General features: G+C 37.6%; 1 protein-coding gene across 1 annotated transcript; it reads right to left on the reverse strand.

Moving 5' to 3' along the window:
* Positions 1–241: 241 nt before the first annotated feature.
* Positions 242–20,225, reverse strand: LOC144631120 (cyclin-Y-like protein 1). The gene is made up of 11 exons (XM_078489503.1): positions 19,874–20,225; positions 19,700–19,753; positions 18,574–18,647; positions 9,821–9,912; positions 9,103–9,138; positions 8,348–8,402; positions 6,989–7,108; positions 5,783–5,897; positions 4,874–4,925; positions 3,929–4,091; positions 242–2,321 (listed from the first exon to the last, which is right to left on the reverse strand). The coding sequence occupies exons 1-11, from the start codon at positions 20,016–20,018 to the stop codon at positions 2,202–2,204; spliced, it is 1,026 nt and encodes a 341-aa protein (XP_078345629.1). The 5' UTR covers positions 20,019–20,225; the 3' UTR covers positions 242–2,201.
* Between the last annotated feature and the right edge of the window lie 399 nt (positions 20,226–20,624).

The raw sequence follows: 20,624 nt of genomic DNA on the forward strand, positions 1-20,624 counted from the left end.
AACTTAATGGCTGACCTAAAAGTGACAAAAAAGTTTAGAGAATAGATAGAGTATCAACTATTCTGAAGCTCATTTCACGGCATCTTTTTTCGAAAAGGTCTCCCAAGGACTTATGTTCTGGGTTGTGGGACTTAAGCGCTGACCTAAAAGAGACAAAAAAGTTTGGGGGATAGCGTATTATCTGTTCTGGAGCCGTTTAGGGTTAATTTCTACACAACCCAACAATAAAGTCTGCAAAAGCTGATGACAGAATTTCAACATTTTTTTTTTACAAAATAGCAGATTCTATTTACAAGACATTGACTGAAATGAAGGAAATAAGATGCAGAACAGTGACGTTTAAAGCAGCCTAACAAGCCAGTCATTTGACTTCCTTGGTAATGATCTGGTATTTTCGAGTGCCTGATACTTGAAGAACTAGACTAACTTCTTAAGCTTTAAAACTAATCCAGCTGCGAATAAAAAAAATAAAAGGAACTTACGCGAGGTAACTGAGTAAGCTTATGGCCTGCATGGAATTTAGCAAAATGGCAAGGAAACGCAATGTCTGGCATCAAGGGATGAATATTTATATCATTTTCATTGTGCGATGAAACTATTTATCTAACAATAAGGCGTGCTCACATTAAGCCAGCGGTGTTGCCAAGCAACAAAACGTCTATTCATTTGCTATCCCAGTTTGTCTTTTTTTAGAAGGTTGTTCTCTTCCACAGTTTTCGTATTGCTATGAACTTTTAGTTTGTTATTAACTAGGCTAAGATTTAGAATAGTGTAACGTCCAGTTAAGGCAACTTTGTATTTTGTATCATAGCAATTTTGTGCGTCATAATGTCATTGGAAACACTTTTATGGCGGTAAATTACAGGCTAAAAATAGACTATTGCGAAGTTCGCTTTGTTATACAGTACTTCTTTAGCTATGAACACCTCTTAGCAATGCGTTCCTTGAACTTTTCACCATATCCTACACTTTTTCTTTTACCACGATGGCATTAAGTTGTTTAACGAGATCGCTGTTCTCATAGCTGTTCTTGGGTAACATACATGTATTTAGAATCTATGATCAAAATACTGTAAAAAATGTTCAGCAAGACAAGATCCCTCATATACCGTTATGAGTAAAAATAACTATTAAAAACGGATTTTGCAAACCTGGGTAAATCAACTTTGCCTCTCGACGCGCACTTTACTCTTTCCTTGCTCAACATATCTTAACCTGCGATCAGGCGTCCTTTTTTCCTCTCGCCGCGAAAACAAAAGAACGCCTGATCGCAGGTTAAAGAGATCTTTGAGATTCGATCCTTAAAAATTCCATACTAATGATATAGCTCTACAGTTTCTTATAACTAGCCTATGGGATTGGCTGTTTCTTGGTTTAGAATTGTCGCGCGAAAGAAACAGCCAATCAGAGACACGACACGGATCTTTGCAGAGCTACGTCATCAGAATGGTATTTATCGGGTAGAATCTCAGACGAGCGAGGGGGGGGGGGGGGGGGCGGGGATTAATCGCGCGAAAAGTAAAAAAAATTACTTTGGCTACGATTCTGTCAGGCGTAAACCACTACCCAAGAAACAGCATTAAAAAAAAACCCACTGCTGAAACAGTTAAACTGAATTCAGCGATGACCACAAGAGTTCCACATCATATAATGTATCTCTCCACAATTAAAAATTCTCCTCATGAATTTGGCCTGCTCGGATCGATGTCAGTTACTGTGAAGTATTCAACAATGGTCATCACCTCAGCTTTCTGCAAATGCTTGATTGTCAAGTAATTTGGTGACTCAGGTGAGGTGACAGTGCTAAAATGTGAACTAAAACATTCTACGGTGAACAAGTGAATATGATCATTAGAGAAACTTTCTTTCCGAAACGTTTGCACCTTTGACAAGATGCTGTGACACGAAGTGCGCCTTGTTGACGCGAGATAAATCTCCTCGAGGATTGCGTGACTTGAACCTCTGTTTATGGACTGTCACACCAGCGGCATGAAGTTCATTATTCTTCATTCATAGTTCTCTCCGCGTGCCTCAACGAAACTTTGTACATTCCAACGGACTGAGCTGACGACGCTCCCCACTATAAATTCCCACGTGCGTTTTGCCCCGTTGCTTTCGTGCAAATTTCTCTTGTCCGTAGACACGTCCGGCATAATTATCGCTTTCACTGAATTCTACAGTTGTTGTCTTGGAATTATTCGTCACGACAGAATAGCCATGCTTTTCCTGCGCGGTGTGAGCGCATCTGCGCTTTTTGAGCGGTACAAGGTGGACGGGTTCAGGTCTCGTATATTGTCATCATCACATACACTTGACAAAGCCTGCATGAGAAAAAAAGTTTTATTACTGCACATTTCTACCACACGCTTGCTTTTGAAGAATAAGATAATCGCAAGCTTGATGACAAATTTTGAAAAAGATTGCCCCAATTTTCCCAAGTTTTTCGTCTGTAATCCGTTTTAAACCTTCTCAGCCGTAACCATCCTTTGTTTACTTTTATTTTATTTTCTTCGTTGTAAAATTATTATTTTTAGGTTTCCAAAAAAGACTTAATATAGCTCCTTTATAGACCAAATAAAAGGGTGATTGGCGAACGTTCGCAGACTTCAACATCATCGACCAGCAAAATTTCAGCCTAATTTTGTGGACGGCGATGATTTTACTATTAAGGTCGCGCGGGACCCTTGCTCATTAATAAATTCATTAGCCAAATTTCTTGACGGAGTGCTATCTTATAAAGCTTTAATTCACTACATTTTGAACATCGATTCCTCTAAAATTTAACAAGGATATTCGGGGATAATGGAATTACCTCAGGATTGTCCTTATACTGAGAGATGACCGTTGTTGTGTGATGTTACAAGCCCTTAAAAGTTTAACTGCAGATAATGCGATTTTGTGTCCAAGTTTTCAGCTAGAACAGCGCACCAAATTAAATGATTATATAGCCTAGTGATAAATCGTAACCCCTTTTGTGCTATGGCTAGAACGAAATTTTCGATTTCAATAACTGCTACAAGTTAATGGCTTCTAAGAGAGCAAAAATGCGAAATCTAAACTTTGAAACGTGCTATCTTCATTTTGAGAAGGAAATTTAAAAATTCGCTCTAGCCATAGCACAATAGAGTACACCAAGTTAATGTTCCTCGCGAATCAACTCTTGAAATTCTATATCGGCGGAGAAAACTTGGACACAAAATTGCAGGTTTTGAGGCTTCCGAAGACCTTCCGAGTCGATGTTTACAACAACGTGTGCTTTATTTAAAGCTGTGAATCTAATTATGATAATTCGCTATGTTCCAGCGCACGGGATGCGAGGCTGAGAACAATACCGTGTAATTACTTGTACAAAGAACTCTGAGAAAAAAAATTATCATGAATATTTCGTTTGTTGTCGGCTTCAGTCGTCGCAGTTCGTGCATACTCTTTAAATAAATACATACATAATGATTTCAAGGGTCCTGCGCGACCTTAAGGCTCCGTCCGCACTTGTCCGAATAAATTGAAAACGCATCTTTTCTTCTCCGGTTTAGCCACCCGTCCACACTAATCCGGATAAATTGTCTACCAAAAAAGGAACTTTTCGGAAACGCTCTTCAAAGTGGATGAATTTGAAAACGCCAGCTTTTCGCTTTTGTGTGGACGGAAAACATTTTTGAAACGCTCTTCAAATTGGGTATTTGAAAACGCATTTTGTACGTTTTGACCAAAATAGACGCGTTTTCAAATTTATCTGGACTAGCGTGGATGGAAAATTATATTTTATACGGCGTATTCAAATTTCTCCGGATAAATGTGGACGAGGCCTGAGCCATATTGTCATTTTAGTTATCTACAACAATGGCGGCCTTCGAATCAGATTCCCGTTCCTTCGCATTTGTTGCCAAATAATATGCTCTTAGAGAAAAGCACAGTATATAAGACTCACCTCCAATTTTCTCGCCCTTTCCTTGCTAAGTGGTTCAAGGGGAAAAACCAAATCATTGGCATCGGCAAGCGAACGCAAGTCAAAGTAATATTTAGCGTAGACACTTGATGGTACATTAATATTAAACTGTAACAGTTCTAAAAATGCTCTCTCCAATTCATTCCTGCAAAACGGAACAAATGAAATTGTTATAATAGCTAGAAATTTTCCCCCAACAGCGCGCGCTGGCTAATTCGAGGTTACATGACATCTAACAACAGTTCCCGCCAAAAGTTTTTGAGCAGGCAACATTGCAAAATCTATAACGTCAGAGGGTAACATTGCAATGTTTCCCGCAAATGTTGACCGACGAGCGCCATTTTTCTAAGTCTTCGCCGTGCTTTATAACGACTGTTCCAGAAGGTAACAGTTACAGCAAGGCGCCCAAAAGTGTGACCACTTTTAATTTATTCACATTCTTCCGTGCAGATTTAATCCAATCAGAAGTCAACTGGAACCTGTCCTTGGCTTCTGATTGGATGGTGGTTGCACGAAAGAATGTGAATTAATTAAAGGTGGTCACACTTTTGAACGCCTTGCTGTAAAGGAGCTACGTCACGGACAATGCATCTTGAAAAAAATTCCAAGTTTTTTCAAGTTTATCGTTCGTAATCCGTCTTAATCTTCGTCAGTCAAAACCATCCTTGGTAATTTTCATATTTTTCTTATTCCTTTGTACGTTTTCTATGTTAGAAAACTATTATTTTGAAGTTTCCTTCAATTTGAAAGTAATCAGAAAAACGACTTGAAATACCGTGACATTGCTCCTTTAATTTTGTTTTCCGAGAATCTCAGTGTTTCTCAAGTAAATATACTGTGCCTGTATACTGTGTCATAAATTTTTTTCAGCTTGACTAAAAACAAAGCTGATGTCAATGATCAATGAAGTAAATTCAGTCCACTTACATGTCTTCCACTGTAATATCTTTTAAAATTTGGCAGTAGTCTACGTTCCATACTGTTCAGGAAAAAAAAAAAACAAGATTGTACAACATTGCAGTTGGCTGCAAAAAATATTTCACCAGAATATAAAAAACAGAAATGTTTCACGCACGTGTGTACGCACAAAACAAATAGTCTTTGTCTTGTGTTTTCTACATTCTTTGACATTTAATTCTTAAAATCCTGTCATTTTATGACAGTAGAAAACGCGGCTTTTGTTTCTTTTAGTGTCCTGAAAGGGAGGTATAAAGTCCCATTTCCAAGACCAAATTTTGCCCAAATCCTATTTCCCAGTCCCAGTTATACTGTTTATTTGTTAATGATTCCCAGTTCCAGTGACCCAAATCCCATTTTCCCAATGAAAATTTGCTCAAATCCTGCTTCTCGTTTTAACCCTTTAGGTTTCCCTTCGTTATTTGTTAACAAAACGTAAAGCACAACTATTTCTCTGTGGAATATTACAACTATTCTTGACAACTCCCTTGAGATAGAAACCTCGTTAACACAGCGACCTGTAGATTTCTGTAGTACTGCAGTCCTTTAGTTCATCTAACTTGAGGACAGACAACACTCTAACACCTACATTGCAAACAACTCCTTACGACGTGGCACATTTATCTTTGGGCTAACACAAGGCAAGGTTCCTTGCTAAGACAAACAACTCTCGCATGCAAGACACCTCTACTTAAGGCGAACAAATGCTGGGGGGTAACCCTACGATGGACTAACATCCCATCCAGGGGGAGTAGAAATACTCCTAGTCGCTTCCTGCTACAGAAACCGGGATAAGCTCAGGCCTGTATGGGCCACTAGGCTCGACACAGACTTTGCCTTACTAATTTAGTCTTTATACACAACAAAAATGTCGCCTACCAGCTTGATCATCCCACACTTTAGATGAAAGTAAAATGGCGCCTAACAAAATCCTTTTCCAGTTACCAGGGTGCACGTCTATCTCAGCATATGTCAAGAGCCTTTCAAAATAAACCTGTGGATTTTAATGAAAATAAATGCAATGAAATATTACTGGGCAACTGAAAGATGAACATTGGCCAAAGGGGCTTGTGCCCTGCCTGGGGTCTTTCTGATTTGCTCTTGGGAAAGACGCTTTACTTTCTACAGGGTTCCATGACTTTCTACGTCCTTTCCCATGACTTTTTAAAGATTTCCATAACCTAAATTTCACCATCTTCTTGGAAGATTTCCAAAAATTATTTTGGTTCCTGGTACGTTTTTACCTTGTTTTCTTTGTCAACATCATTTTTGTGATTTAACATGGCCTACACTTAAATTCCAGGATTTTCCAGCCCTGGAAAATGAAACTCTAAAATTCCACGACTTTCCAGGTTTTTCAAGACCCGTACGATCGCTGTCTCTAGAGCCTCTCTCCAAGCCAGCAGCATAAATGGGTTTTGGCAAACAATTATTGTTGACTCAACCTGATAAAATTCAGGAGGGTAATGCAAGATGGACTTGACTCCAATCTGATCTGATGTTGGGTCTCTGGAAACTTGACCCTTAACCCTTGCTCCCTTGTCAGTTTTTCCACTCGCTTTTCAAGATTTACACTAATCCTGTTTATCGCACTGCTCCCCAGCTAACTGAACGCCTGGAATTTTTTGCCGGCTATTAAAATGCATGGAATTTAAAGGGCGCTATGTCACGCAATTTTAGGCAATTTCGGTACTGACCAACTGGTCGTAGAATTAACTGAAATATCACAATAACAGCTGAAAACTTTAGAATCACTCAATAGAAACATAGAAACTAACGACAAAAAGGGGCATGGATGGACAAAATTCAACAAGATTAAAACAGATTGCGTTCGTGTTAACTTGAAAAATGTCGGCCCAACTTTTTTCAAGTTTATCTCAATTTGTATGAAAGTGTCATTTACAATGCTTCAAAATCATCCTTGTTTGTGGCCATGATTTTAACAATAAATCACTTTTGCTCTGCCAATTTGAAGTTTACAGCTCTTAATTAACGAAAATAATTAGAATTACCTGAAATACTATAACCAAGCCCCTTTAACAGACCATAACTCCAGAGATTTAATCAAGAATAAATCAGACTTACCAGTGTGATAATTGCACATTCAGCAGTGAGTTGAGCCGCATGAAACAGAGTTTTGATAAACTTGTAGATATGTCTGTGTTCTGGATCCATTTTGTCATAATGCTCTGGCACAGGATCATGCTAAAATAAAATACAGTCAAAGCTCTCATAAGCGGACACCCTCGGGACGTGAAAAATGTGTCCGTAACTGGAGCTGGCCGCTTACGAGGATGGTTCTCGTAAGCGGCCACTAGAGGTGTAGGGGATAGATGGCCGCTTACGGGAGCTTGCCCAGCTAACAATAACCGGGCGGACCCGGGCAGACGTGAATGACGCCAAAACAAACACTAAAATATGGTACTGTTATTACTGTAAAATCATTGTTACGAACGGCAATGTGAGATTGATTAATAAAAACAAGATACAGAAGTTTTTTATAGGATTTTCTTTGGGGTGTCCGCTTACGGGAGCGCAAAAACAAAGAAAAAGTCTAATACGTAATCTGTGAAAGTGTCCGCGGCCGCTTACGGGAATGTCGGCTTACGAGAATGTAAAAATACAGAGTTTATATGGGAGTAAAAAAAGGGGTTTCAAATAAGGCGGTCGTAAGTAGAGTGTCCGTTAAGAGAGTTTCGACTGTATTTCGTATTCCAAACAATTAAAAAGCATGATGCATTATACAGTCGAACCCCTATTAAGCGGCCACCCATTAAGCGGCCACCCCCTATTAAGCGGCCAGTTACTAAAGTCCCGAAAATATTGTCAGTATAATACTGTAAATATAACCCCTTTTAAGCGGCCACCCCTACTAAGCGGCCGCGGCCACCTTTCCGCCGTCCCGATGAGCGTTCTTCTATTGTTTTTACCTCTATTTAGCGGTCAATGAGAATGTAATATACAATATTTAAATTAATTTCCAACAAGCTGACGGCCGATAAAATCATTCAAACACAGGTTTATTGTCGTCTTCCTGTGATTCCGTTATTCCTTTTCACCTTATTTTGTATGGAAATAATGTAACCTTTTAAAAAGACCTTATGCTAATTTCTGACAAACCCCTATTAAGCGGCCAACCTCTATTAAGCGGCCAGTTGCCATTTCCCCGAGGGTGGCTGCTTAATAGGGGTTCAACTGTAATTGCTTATCTGATCGAGGTTTGAAGAATGAAAAGAGCAATATAACGGTAAGTATGTTATTAAAAATCCTCATTGGGACAGCTGAAAGGTGGCCGTGGCCTGTCTTATTTTAATGTTCATTCTGTCACAGACGACGTTTACTTTTTTTCGATCCAGTAAACATTTAGACATTCACTTAGACTATAGAACTACACCATTTATACACAAGTAACATATCTAGAAACCATTATGCTTCTTTCCTTACCGTGAGAGGATGAGCCTTTTCATCAAATATGTCAAGAGACCGCACGTCCCTGTCTCTGTAGTAACAAAATGAAAAAATAGCTGCTCTGTTTATGGAACTTTTGACTATTTATAACATAACATAATATCAGTCTTAGAAAACAACCAAACTAAAATATATTTATTTCTGAACTCAATACGCATACACATTTACTTTTTCAAGACAGTTTCCATATTGTGTTTATGTATGTCTGAAAAGTCTGACAATGGTAATTACATTATAGAATATAATCCATAAACTTTACATACCAATAAGTGTATGCTTTAAAAAGTAATGAAATAATATTTAGAAGCTATCATGGATGCAGTTTTGAAAACTTGTGTCCAAACTTGAAAAATTTGTGATTCATATCCTATCTATATCTTTTTTAATCTTAAATAATTTTTTGTTTTGATTTATTATAACTGCTTCCTTTTGTGTTTTTCTATCTAGCAAGACTATCATTTAATTTTAAATTTCCCTTTACACTTTGCAAAAAAATATTTAATATATATTGTGACATATAGCTCATTTAACATCTTCAGAAGATAAATGGTTTATACCAGTGGCTTCCTACTCAGATTTTGCTGATGGATTCTTCAGTTTAAATAAAGCTTTTATTATTATTATATACATAACTTAGATGATGTGGTCTAATACATGATTGTATACTTTGGGGCTGAATTCAGACAAAAATAAATATTCTATTCTTTGAAACAGACAAAACAATATCCCACCTGTTTTTAATATGGTAATAAATTGCCAATGCCACACTGTGAAAAAAGGAATATGAGAAATATTGAATAAAATATCATCAATAAATTATTTTATAAATAAAATTCAATCACTGACTGACAAAATGATCCATTGATAAATACATTAGTAAATCAGAATTGTCAAAACGGTTCACAGAGATAAATATTTCAACTTAATATCTAAGTCTATATCAAGGGCAGAAAAACAGAGACCAATCAAAATGCAAATTTCAGAGGATAAAATTAATTTAACTGATATAAAGCCTCACAAATATATCGAGTATATTTAAAGTATTTTTTTTAATTACTGTTGCAATTTCATCTACTATAAGCTGTTTAATAAAGATTGCAGTTTACAAGAAATAAAACTTATAGATGATACTATCTATGTATGACAGTATCCAACTACATAATATTCAAGCTATCATTTGTTAAAATAATAAACATCTCATGTCTAATATACTGTTACTTAAAGACATGATGCACAATGTCCCTTCAATTTAAAAGAAATTTCGTACACCCGGAAAAAAAGGCCCCTCATCCTGACCATGTCATAGCCCCTTCAAGAACAGCCTGGCTCATTGAGTTACTATCAAAACTTTAGTGGAAATTGAAATGTCACAGCTGATATTAAAAACAGTCAACAGGAGCTTAATTTGTAAATGATGAAAGAGCATGCAAGTTTTGTTTACTTCTTTACCATTTGATGGTGGATTTTAGGTTGGGCTGACTCACTGTACTGTCATCGAGGAAAATAGTTGAACAGGAACTAAACTTTCTCGTCAGACCTCCCTGGTAAAACAGATTGGAAAGAAAGTTAACTTTAATAGCCAAAGGGTAACATTCTGAGCATACATACCAACCTTAAATACCAACCTTAATCTTGGCCTGCACTATGGGAGATAGGGTGGTGTAACGGTTCAGGCACCTTGGACTCCAGATTGAGTACTCCAAGTTTGAGGAGTGTTGAATGGTAAATGCGAGACTTTGCGAGACGGCGAGTCTGATATCTTTTCTGCGAGCCCGAGACCTTTTTAGCCTTGCAAAAGAAATCGAGACTGCGAGAAGGCGTCAAAGAAAAATTCGAGACGACGAGACCCCTGAAATTTAGCTAACATTTTGCGAGACACACAGTTTTTGAAGGACCATTCACCACCCCTAAGACACTTTACTCACATAGTGCCCCCAATAAGGTCTACCAGTATATTTAATAGATAGCAGCCAGGGTGTAGTCCTGGGATAGACTACAGCTGTAGCATCACATTGAGATTTAAAATACTCCTAGTTTATACCTGCCAACTCTCACGCCTTAGGGGTGAGTCTCACGCCTGCGAGTTGAAAACTTCGATCTCACGCCAACTCACGCTTACAAACCAATTTCTCACGTCTAGTTGAAAAATGTGAGTTGTTACAACCATAACTGACACACTTTCCAAAAAATGTAAACTCAAACCAATACGAGAAATGAAAACTCCATATAAAATGAGTAAAGGACGATACTTTCCCGAAAATCTCAGAGTTTTGACAAGAAATACATTGGGAACGACGCGACGTTGTGTTTAGCAAAACACGTTCTGGGACTGGAACTGGGATATGTTCGGAACGTCTTCAAAATACTTCGGACGTCTTCGGAAATCTTCGGACATGGTCGTGTCATCTTCGGAAATCCTGGTACTCTTAGGATAAAAATCTCACGCCTTTGACCCAGAAAAGTTGGCAGGTATACTAGTTACTTCATGGTATGGAAACCTGGATAATGTCTGGCCTGACAGACCACTTCCCTAAGGGGTAAGTGGAGTTTATTACCCCAGAACCAAATGCACACTTGACTATACCTGTATGAAATTAACAACAAATTCTCAAGGCTCTCTTAAAACAAAATTAAAGTCACTTGATTTAAAATGTTTTACCCTGTTAGCCTTGGTCTCCAGGCGTGAGAAATAATAACTGACCACTGATAGGTCCATACATAAAAATTTGGTTGTATTGATGGGGTAGATTCAAATTATGATGCCAGTATTAATTAATTGGTTTTAAATAATGCCACCACAGGTGTAACTCCTAATTAACTCATGCTTGAAGTACTAGAAAATTAATATGAATACATCTTCATGACCATGCTCCCCCGATTACGATTGCCACCTTGCCGTGGTGGGGGGGCTTGCGTGCTCCACTGAGCCCGACAGCTATGCTGGCTGGACCTCTCGAGGTCCTGTTAGGGGCACCCATGCCAGACAGGTCAAAGGTTAGGGGCCAGACAAAGAGCAATCTACCGGTCCTCCAGGTTTGGGGGTTTTACACAGGGCTAACAACCCTGTCACGTAAAAAGCCTTTGTAACGGAAACAGCAACGTGTAACTTACATGAATCATCTGTGCAGAACGAGCCTCCGGAATCCATGTAAGGAAATAAATTAAAGGAGATGGGGAAGACCTGGGAGGGCATCAAGTTCATGGCAAAGGACCGCCAGATGTGGAGGGAGCATGTTGCGCCCTACATGCCACTTAGGCGTAATGCGCATGAGTGAGAGTGTTCATGATCATGCATTTTATTGTAACAATAACTTGAATATAATTGAATTGGATTTGCTTTTGTCATCAGGCATCTCAAGAGTAGCATAATTGGATTAATTTATCTAAAAATTAATAAAAGTTGTGGATTGGAAAAGGGTTTGTTGCTTGCATTAACAAGTTACAGTAGATGGATTCAAGAGGGCTTTTAGATAAGAAAACGACTGAGCTTTTGTTTGGGTAAAAAACAAGGGGTGGAAGGAACAAGGTGGTCACATTTTAATGGTTGGTTGAAAGGCCAAGTAAAAAAAATGTTTCTCGTCCCTCCTGCCCGCTTCATTTTTTGGGGCAGTTTTCTTTTTTCGACTATTTTGCTTGTTTACAAGCAAAAGTAGGAGATTAGGAGTGGTGTGGGCAAAATTTGGAACCACATATTTGTAAACTCTCAAGGGACTTTTTTAATTAACTGCGCTGCGCAGTTCTTGCTCTGCACGGGGTTTATTATTATTATTATTATTTTTTTTCGTTTTGTCGGTGACCAGACCCAGACCTCCACTCGGTCGAGCTTGAAATCACGCGATGTTTAGAAGCTACAAATCAGTAACAAATGGAAAAATTTTCTCTTTTTTGTCTTTATAAAGTATGCTTAATGTGAACTATTCCATTTTGAAGCGTTTGGTTCATGGAAAATACTAAATTTCCACGCTTTCAAAGAGAAATATAATTTAGCGGGCCAGAATCTATGAATAAATACCATTACGATGGTGGAAAAGAATGTGCTGACATGACAAGTTTCACTTTCGATCGGCTAGACCTCGAGTCACGTAACTTTTCAAAGCTATCCAGACACCTTTTAAAATCTTTGCGAATCCTTTGGTCTTTACTTAAAAAATTCAGTGTGAAGTATTTTGAAGCGTTTGAATCAAAGAAAATACTAAAATTTGATGCTTTAAAAGAATAATTCGCTTTAGTGAGCAAGAATTTACATTTATTTACATTACGTCTGTGTCCCGGAATGTGCTAACGTTAGCAAATTTCTACTTTCACAAGGCACCGATCGGCAAGAATCACGCAATGCTCTGAAAGGTTTAAATCTGCCAGAAACGGAAACTAAACAAATCCTTTGGTCTAAACTTAGCATGTTAAGTGTGAAATGTTCGACTTTTTAGCGTTATTTATTTTTGGAGCTGTGTCATCTATAGGATTTCTGAAATCTGATGGAAAACCACCGAGACAAACATGCCTTGACTTGCAAAGGTTACGTCATTGCTAAATTAATTCTCCGGGGAATTCCCATTCAGCAAAACACAGGTCTAGTGTTTTTCTCAAATTTGATTTAATTATTTGCTCCAATATTCCATTTTCGGAGCTGGTTATTCAATCTTTAAACGGTAATTCAAGACAACACTGGTTGCTGATTTAAAAGATTTTTTTGTTTCACGGATCAGGATCGTGGGAATTAAATTTGGCCAGCATTAGCATATAAAAAAATATTTAATTTCGGACGGAACTAGTCAACCATGAAATGTCACGCAAGGTGTTTTCCTACCATCTTGTTTGCCAGTCGCAACATTGTTCGACGCAGGTAAAGGGGATAAGGGGGGGGGGGGTGCATTTTTTGTTCCCCCCACATGGCTCCCCTAAAGTGCTCACGAGACCAGCGCAGTTGTAAGCTCTAAGAGCTCTTGTTTCTCAAGGGACTGTTTTAATTTCTCAAGGGATTTCTTTCCGCTCAGTGGGCGATGAAAGGGTCTCTTATTATTACTGCGTCAACACTTGCAAGCTCGTGTTAAAGACGTGACTTGTCACATATTCCGGTGTAGGTGATGAAAGGGTCTCTCATTAGTATTGCGTCAACACTTGCGGGTTCAAACTGCGGCCTCGTGAAAAAGCATTAAAAACGCTAACAAAATTACAGAATTCAGACTACTACAGAGAACCTTGAAAGAAACTTTGTTTAGAATTTATTTTTAGTTTGGATGAAGTCAAGAAATGTGTTGACAAGCGGCAGAGTATCGAAATTTTTCGCACCGTGCTGTACTGCACGGCAGAAATAATTATCCACATGTTCATGTTGAAAGCGAAGTTTTAATTTGAGCAGCCGGCTTTTGAAGTCAATTGTACACTAAATGGATTTACCGATTGTTCAAAAAATTACATCCAAGTTCATAGCAATAACAGTACATTACCATTTCGTTCTCAAAAGACTTGAGAAGCCGCAATTGGTCCTTGTTTAACTCCGTGATTTGAATTCAAAACGCATTTGTAAGCACCATTACACCATATCTTCGCGGCGGTGGAAGGAAAGATAAATCCTTCATCAACAAGGTTTCAGCACTCTGTACTCCATGGTTTTCCGTTTTAAGGCCACTTTAAAATTCTATAGTGTTTCTCCTTTCCGTTTTAAGTCCCAAATATGGTTTTTTTTCTTGTTCAGAATCAAAACAAGGCCTTGGAAGTTTGTAAATACAACCCGGGCGGCTCTACGATTTCCTTGTACGATTTCAACGCACGGAATAATACGAAAAACCTTCTTCTAGGACCCCAAGAGTTCTCTAAAAATATGCGCAGAAAACAGATTTTGATTGGTTTATTTGCCGTTATTATCTATAGAACAATAGAAGAACCAAAAAAACTCCAGGGAGGGTGGGAAAGGACATATTCCGCTGTAGGTGATGAAAGGGTCTCTCATTAGTATTGCGTCAACACTTGCGGGTTCAAATTGCAACGGCGTGAAAAAGCATTAAAAATGCTTACAAAATTACAGAATTCAGACTACTAAAGAGAACCTTGAAAGAAACTTTGTTTAGAATTTATTTTTAGTTCGTATGAAGTCAAGAAAAGAAATGTGTTAACAAGCGGCAGAGTATCGAAATTTGTCGCACCGTGCTGTACTGCACAGCTGAAATAATTATCCACATGTTCATGTTGAAAGCGAAGTTTTAATTTTAGCAGCCAGCTTTTGAAGTCAATTGTACACTAAATGGATTTACCGATCGTTCAAAAAATTACATCCAAGTTCAAAGCAATAACAGTACATTACCATTTCGTTCTCAAAAGATTTGATAAGCCGCATTGAGTCCGTGTTTAACTCCGTGATTTGAATTCAAAACGCATTTGTAAGCACCATTACAGCATGGCGGCGGTGGAAGGAAAGATAAATCCTTCATCAACAACGTTTTAGCACTCTGTAGTCCATGGTTTTCCGTTTTAAGGCCACTTTAAAATTCTATAGTGTTTCTCCTTATCGTTTTAAGTCCCAAAGATGGTTTTTTTCTTGTTGGTTTTCAAAGCCTGGTGAGACCGGCACAAGCAATTTGGGGGTGGTTTCCAATGTTTGGGTCAACACTGGCGAGCTGGTGTTAAAGACGTGACTTGTCACATATTCCGCTGTAGGTGATGAAAGGGGCTCTCATTAGTATTGCGTAAACACTTGCGGGTTCAAATTGCGGCGGCGTGGATTGAAGATTACTGTAATTTTTGCATACGCAAGCCAAATCGGTCATAAACTGTTTAAAAACGTTTTGTTCTTTGTATTAAAAGGAAAGTTCTTGGAGAGTGCGTTTTATCCAGTAGTACCAAGTTATCAGTACAAAGATACGCACGTTAATGCTTTAGTTTGGCAAGAGTGAAGTTAATGAAATAACATAAACGGATACAAATTCCAGTGGTTTTTAACTGTTGCGGAGTGGAGTGGTTTTCAACGGTTTACGAAGTTTAAAGGAGCAATAGAGCTCTATCTACTGCTCAATAAATTTGTTTTCAATAGCACTGAACTTGACAGTTGTCATAAACTTTTCTTCACCGTTGGAAGAATTCACTCTGGAAAAGAGACAGATGTTCAGTGGAGCAAGAAAGTTACCTTGAGTGCTAAGTGAGTACAATCTTGCGTTGATGGGCGTTGATGTTGTTTGTATGAATGTGTCATGTGGTACAGATGTTTTTTGGATAAAGTTATCGCTACATGGTTTCGCTTTTAGTCTTGGAATTTGAAGTATTTCCGCACTGCGGTTGGTAAGCGAGTGGGGAAATGTCAACGGAGTTGCAGTATCTGGCAATTCTCATTTATGCTCGTGATTTTTGCCATCAGTAACTGGTTAACTCATTTGCCATCGTTTGCCAAAACGTACAATTTTTAAAGTGCTACGCTTTTCGTTCTTTTTTTTCTCTCACTTCTGTGATGTTCAATTTTTTTAACACGTGTTTTCTTTTGTTCTGCCGTGTTTATTTATAGCCGTTTACGCTATTCCGTTGTCTTAGTTGTTATCAATGCTGACACACCCCTTGACACACCAGTTGAGATAAAATTCTCCCGTTATATGCTAAGCTGCGCTAAAGAAGTTTTTTTTCTTTTTAGAGAGATAACCTACCACTTTATTCCATTTCTACGGTATGATACATTCTATGAATTTTTGGTATGGCAGTTTTAGTATTTAATCCTGAATTTCCTACTGTGCGATTAAGTAAGTCGCTAACAGGCTCGTTAGTATGTTTTCGTGAGCGATGCTTTTGAATTTACACAATGGACGCACAGCAAGATAAAACGAATTTCCGGCAATTGTTTGAGTACATAGGTGGTGGAAAACACGGATCCTGCTTCCCAAAAGCCGTAACCGGGTTTACATTACGTTTTTGACGTAGGGTATAAGCAAGCCCGACAGTTTATAAATTTCAGTTAGAAACTAAACAGATGAAGTCTTCTTTTTAAGTTATCACCCAAGATTTTATTCTTTCTTATAATTTGAAACAGATTTTTGGTCTAATTAGACCGTAAATCGCCAAAATTATTTTAATTCGCGTTACTTCCGTTCTCCTCCAAATTTGGTATACAGGAAGTGAATTTTATCCGCCAATTACCTAGTGATTTTAATGTGCCTTACATGACAATTTTTGCAGAAGTTATTCCTTCAGCAATATGGCGGTTTCGGTCTAACGAGCTTTAATAGGGTTTAAAAGCTCGTTAAGATGGTCTTTGAGAAGGAATTATGATCTGAAACGTTTTTCGAGTGTCAGAGAAAGTTACTTGGAGATTTGGGTCTATATTCGAAGCTAGAAATTGAGGTAAATTATCTTTCTTGTTGCTTCGCACGTGTTTCGGTCTGTTGCGTATGAATAGATAAAATTCCAAATAGTACAAAATGCTCTTTGGATCACCTTTTTTTTTAGATTGAAAACCTTGCTTGTATCATAAATTATGTGTCTTTAATGATTTATTTGGAAATGTAAAGTTTTAATACTTTGCCATGGTTTTTGAGATGCAATCCTTGTGTTTACGCAGTACAATTTATTGGTAGTTAATTTGAAATTCGGTCGATTTTTCTCAGGTTTTCAGGTTAGTTTTCATCTTAGAAAAAGGAAAATGTATTGTTGTAGTTCCAAATTTGTAAAGTGATTGAATTTTTTTTTTGGAAACTTGATAACTTTTACATAAGCCGATGTGTTACTCTTAAAAACGAAATGTTTTGCTCGCTTAATGTGATATTGAAACTTTAACTGCTGTAAATAAGTTTTGAGTTATTAAATAAAACATGCACCAAGGTCTTTTGTGTATTTTTATGTTATAAGAAGGGGTTAAAATTTTTCATTTTTTGAGCTTTCTTTTTTGGCTTGTTACTTTTTTGTCAGTTAATTTATTAAACACAATAACACTTTGAAGGACAAAAAGGATTTCAAAAACTCAACAACAAAATTTAACAACAAGGAGTTTCTTATTGGTACCCCATCCAATTACTAAACCCGCCCAACAAACCTTAACTTTGGCGATAAGATGACAACAACTACTTTTCATGTGGTATAAGAGAACACGTAGCTCATCTCACAACAGCTCACCTTGAGCAGGGTTTGACTTGGATAAATGACCTTAATAGAAACCCCTTGTTCTTGCGATTCCATTAGAAATTTCTCAGTACAAACTTATTAACTTCAGGAACTTTCATTTCCCTTTTAACAGCTTTCTTAACTTACTTCGGCTTTATGCGTTTCTTTATCTCGAACCTATGCCCCACTTCACCCTAACCCCCCCAAATAATCATTATTCGACGCCTTCTTTACCTTAAATTGACGTATTTTTAATTGAAATGGTTCTTTGTTTTGGTAGCTGTTGTTGCCACTTTTTAAAATGTTTCACACTTCTGCGTTTTACAAAATTCACACATACTGCGTTTTAAGAAAATAGGTCAATGCGCATTTTACAATGTTCCTCCCATCAACCGTACCGTTCCACCGTTCCGCCGTTCCACCGTTCCTACATCCCTCATAATAAACTAACCAGAATATCCAGGACAACACAAATTTACATATTTCAACACTTGCACTCCTAAATAAAGTGAAAAGCCTAATTCACCCTTTAAAAAGAACTACTCCATACCACAATTGACTGCCAACAGATAAACCATAGCAAAATAGTCGTAGTCTCACAGAGACCTTTGATTTTAATATTTGTCAATGGGAAAGTTGGAAAGAACAAAAACCAACAGGCATAAGTCCTCAATAAGTACAAAGAAAATTTTGTAAGACCTGGCTTTTGTCTGCATTTTAATACAAAATCAGGCCAAAATTTTAAAGCCTCGACAAGCTACAATCAGTGACAAAACCTTGGTGTAGTTGCTGTTTTTCTTACTTGTAACCTAAAAAAGTTAAGTAATTTCCCCTCTCCCCCTTTGCAGGGGGTGGGTGGGCCAACGACTTTTGTCAATGATTGTAGGTCCCGTACTAGAGAGGTCAGGATTTATTTTACAAGTTCACCTCTGGAAAATTTGATGATGGAGGAAAAAACAAATAACGAAAAAAAGAGCCCGCCTGCTTTCTTTTTTATAGAAATCCAGACGAGAAACATTTTCTTTTACTTGGCCTAAGGTGGGTTCTACTGTAGCATCTCTACCACAATGGCCAGATTGCAGCTGCACCAAATCACTTATGCCAGACACTGTCCCATTTGCCCTTACCCCAAGTCCGTTTCTCTTTCTTGAGTCACTTCCTGTTGAAAATGTACGTCTTCCAGGAAACGTTCCATTGTTACCTACAGAATATGGCATGTTATTACAAGATCATGGGTTCTAGAAAGGAAATATCAGCTTATTGACTGAATGGGAGGGCTGAATATTTCATGATCTGTCTTGAGGTCATAACTGGGTTAGAACCTTGCTGAAGCACTCATGATCAGAAAATACTAGAACCTGGAACACTCAGGAAATAAAAAACACTGTCTTGTATATGGCTCGTGTTTTTGTAAACATCTGGGTCAGATCTTTCTGTTCCATCAAGTATTTTATATACTGGTTTAAACTGTTCTCTTGTTAAATACATGTTAAGCAGATTTAAATTTTATATACAGTGTCATGATTAGAGGTTTGAATATGGTAATCTGGAACTTAAGTCAATTATATCTTTTTGATTCTTGGATAAACATTTATTTTTTGCAACTTCTAGTAAGTAATAAATTTTGATCCACTCAGTTAAGAGGGTTTTAATACCGCATTATTTGAGTAACAATATTTCTAAAACATCAAAGAAACCCATAATGCTGAAGTCGACAAGGCATCATATGCATGGACTTAAAATAAGTAATTGAAGAAATAAGAAAAATATTCTGATGGAATTTAATACCCCATATATTTCGTGAGATTCGTGTTGTCATGAATAACATGTGGTGTTAGGTTAAACCAGTTGAACAAAAAATTGGATTAAAATATTATGGATTTTACGATCACATTTCGTGAAGTGGAAATGAATTAATTGCGGATTACCATGAAATTTCTTCGTGAAATTACACAATATGACGGAAATCGACAAGGGTTGGAGTAAATATACAAAATAAATTTAGTGTTGTTTTAAGACTTGCAAAGAAATTAAAAACAAGCATTTCCCGCTCTTACTGTAACAAAATCGGGGAAAGGATCTTTTGCTGCGTTTTGCTAAAAAACGCTAATTTTGGTAAAAAGCTTATCGTACATAAGCTAAGGAAAGCACGGGCTGGAGGCGATGGAAGCATTCAATACATGTGACTCGAAGGTGATCGAACTTTGCAATGGTTGTTCAACGAAATGATAAATTAGCTGTCATTTGTCTTACCTTGATTAGACTGAGATCTGTGTAAGAACAACGTCCCCTTGTGGTTTGAAAGATCTGTGAGGAAATTAAAAAAAGAAAACCATCTATCACCCAATTTGTTCGCCGTGTAGCTTTTATAGATCAGGCATCACCATAACATATTAGCTTTGAACAAACATTTTGCTTGTCGCTAACCTTCTCTATCGCTAATGTGAGGTAGTTCAAACGACTCATTCGCAAGCCCTGTTCTGTCATAAGGCTCATTCTTGGCCATAGCCCCTCCGCGAGGCGAAGGAAGAACACAACATTGAATGTTTCCCATCTTTGGGAGATATCTCATGTGCTATAACAAGGCGACGTCCGCACAAACGCGACTTCACACCACAAAGTCAACAGCTACATTACGAGAAGTTCTCCATGCGTAGCTTCAAAGACTTCTTTAAGGAACATCGGATTCTCCACATTGTCTCAGTTTAGCAATTTCCTTTGCCAAGACGTTTTCCAGATATTAGAAGATCGAGTTTGGATACCTCGGTACAAGCGAACAACAAACAGACTCAATCAAATGGTCCTAAATTTTGATTGGTCAAGGCAGAAAATTACGTCATGGCTTGATCATATATGGCGAAAATTCTGGATTGGTCTGGGACTTTTTTTCTGCCTGGGAAAAAAAGATAACAAAAAAATTTACCCACGCTTTTAAAACCTTTAACAATAGACACTGATTAATCAAGGTATTGAGCATGTTTTGAATCGTGTCATTAATCAATAAATGACAGATTTAAAAATATTTCATTTTTTGATAAAATTGTTATTTTTAGATCTTTTATCTCAATTTTTTGGCTTTTCTCAGATTTCATTTTTTATCCTTTTTGGAGACCCTATAAACTGCAATTATTTAAAGGTTAACAAGCTTATGTTTGACACTGCGTTCTTGAAAAATTAA

Source organism: Oculina patagonica, chromosome 11 (genome assembly GCF_052425735.1).
Source record: "Oculina patagonica isolate OP01 chromosome 11, crgOcupat, whole genome shotgun sequence".
In the NCBI taxonomy this organism is placed as follows: Eukaryota; Metazoa; Cnidaria; class Anthozoa; order Scleractinia; family Oculinidae; genus Oculina; species Oculina patagonica.

What these genes read in the sequence shown, in the direction of transcription:
- LOC144631120 (XM_078489503.1), bottom strand. Translation starts at nt 20,018, where the DNA reads ATGAGATATCTCCCAAAGATGGGAAACATTCAATGTTGTGTTCTTCCT. An exon ending in TCACATTAGCGATAGAGAAG is followed by an intron (nt 19,754 to 19,873) that starts GTTAGCGACAAG and finishes ATTTCCTCACAG; the next exon opens with ATCTTTCAAACCACAAGGGG. An exon ending in AGTGTGGGATGATCAAGCTG is followed by an intron (nt 4,926 to 5,782) that starts GTAGGCGACATT and finishes TTTCCTGAACAG; the next exon opens with TATGGAACGTAGACTACTGC.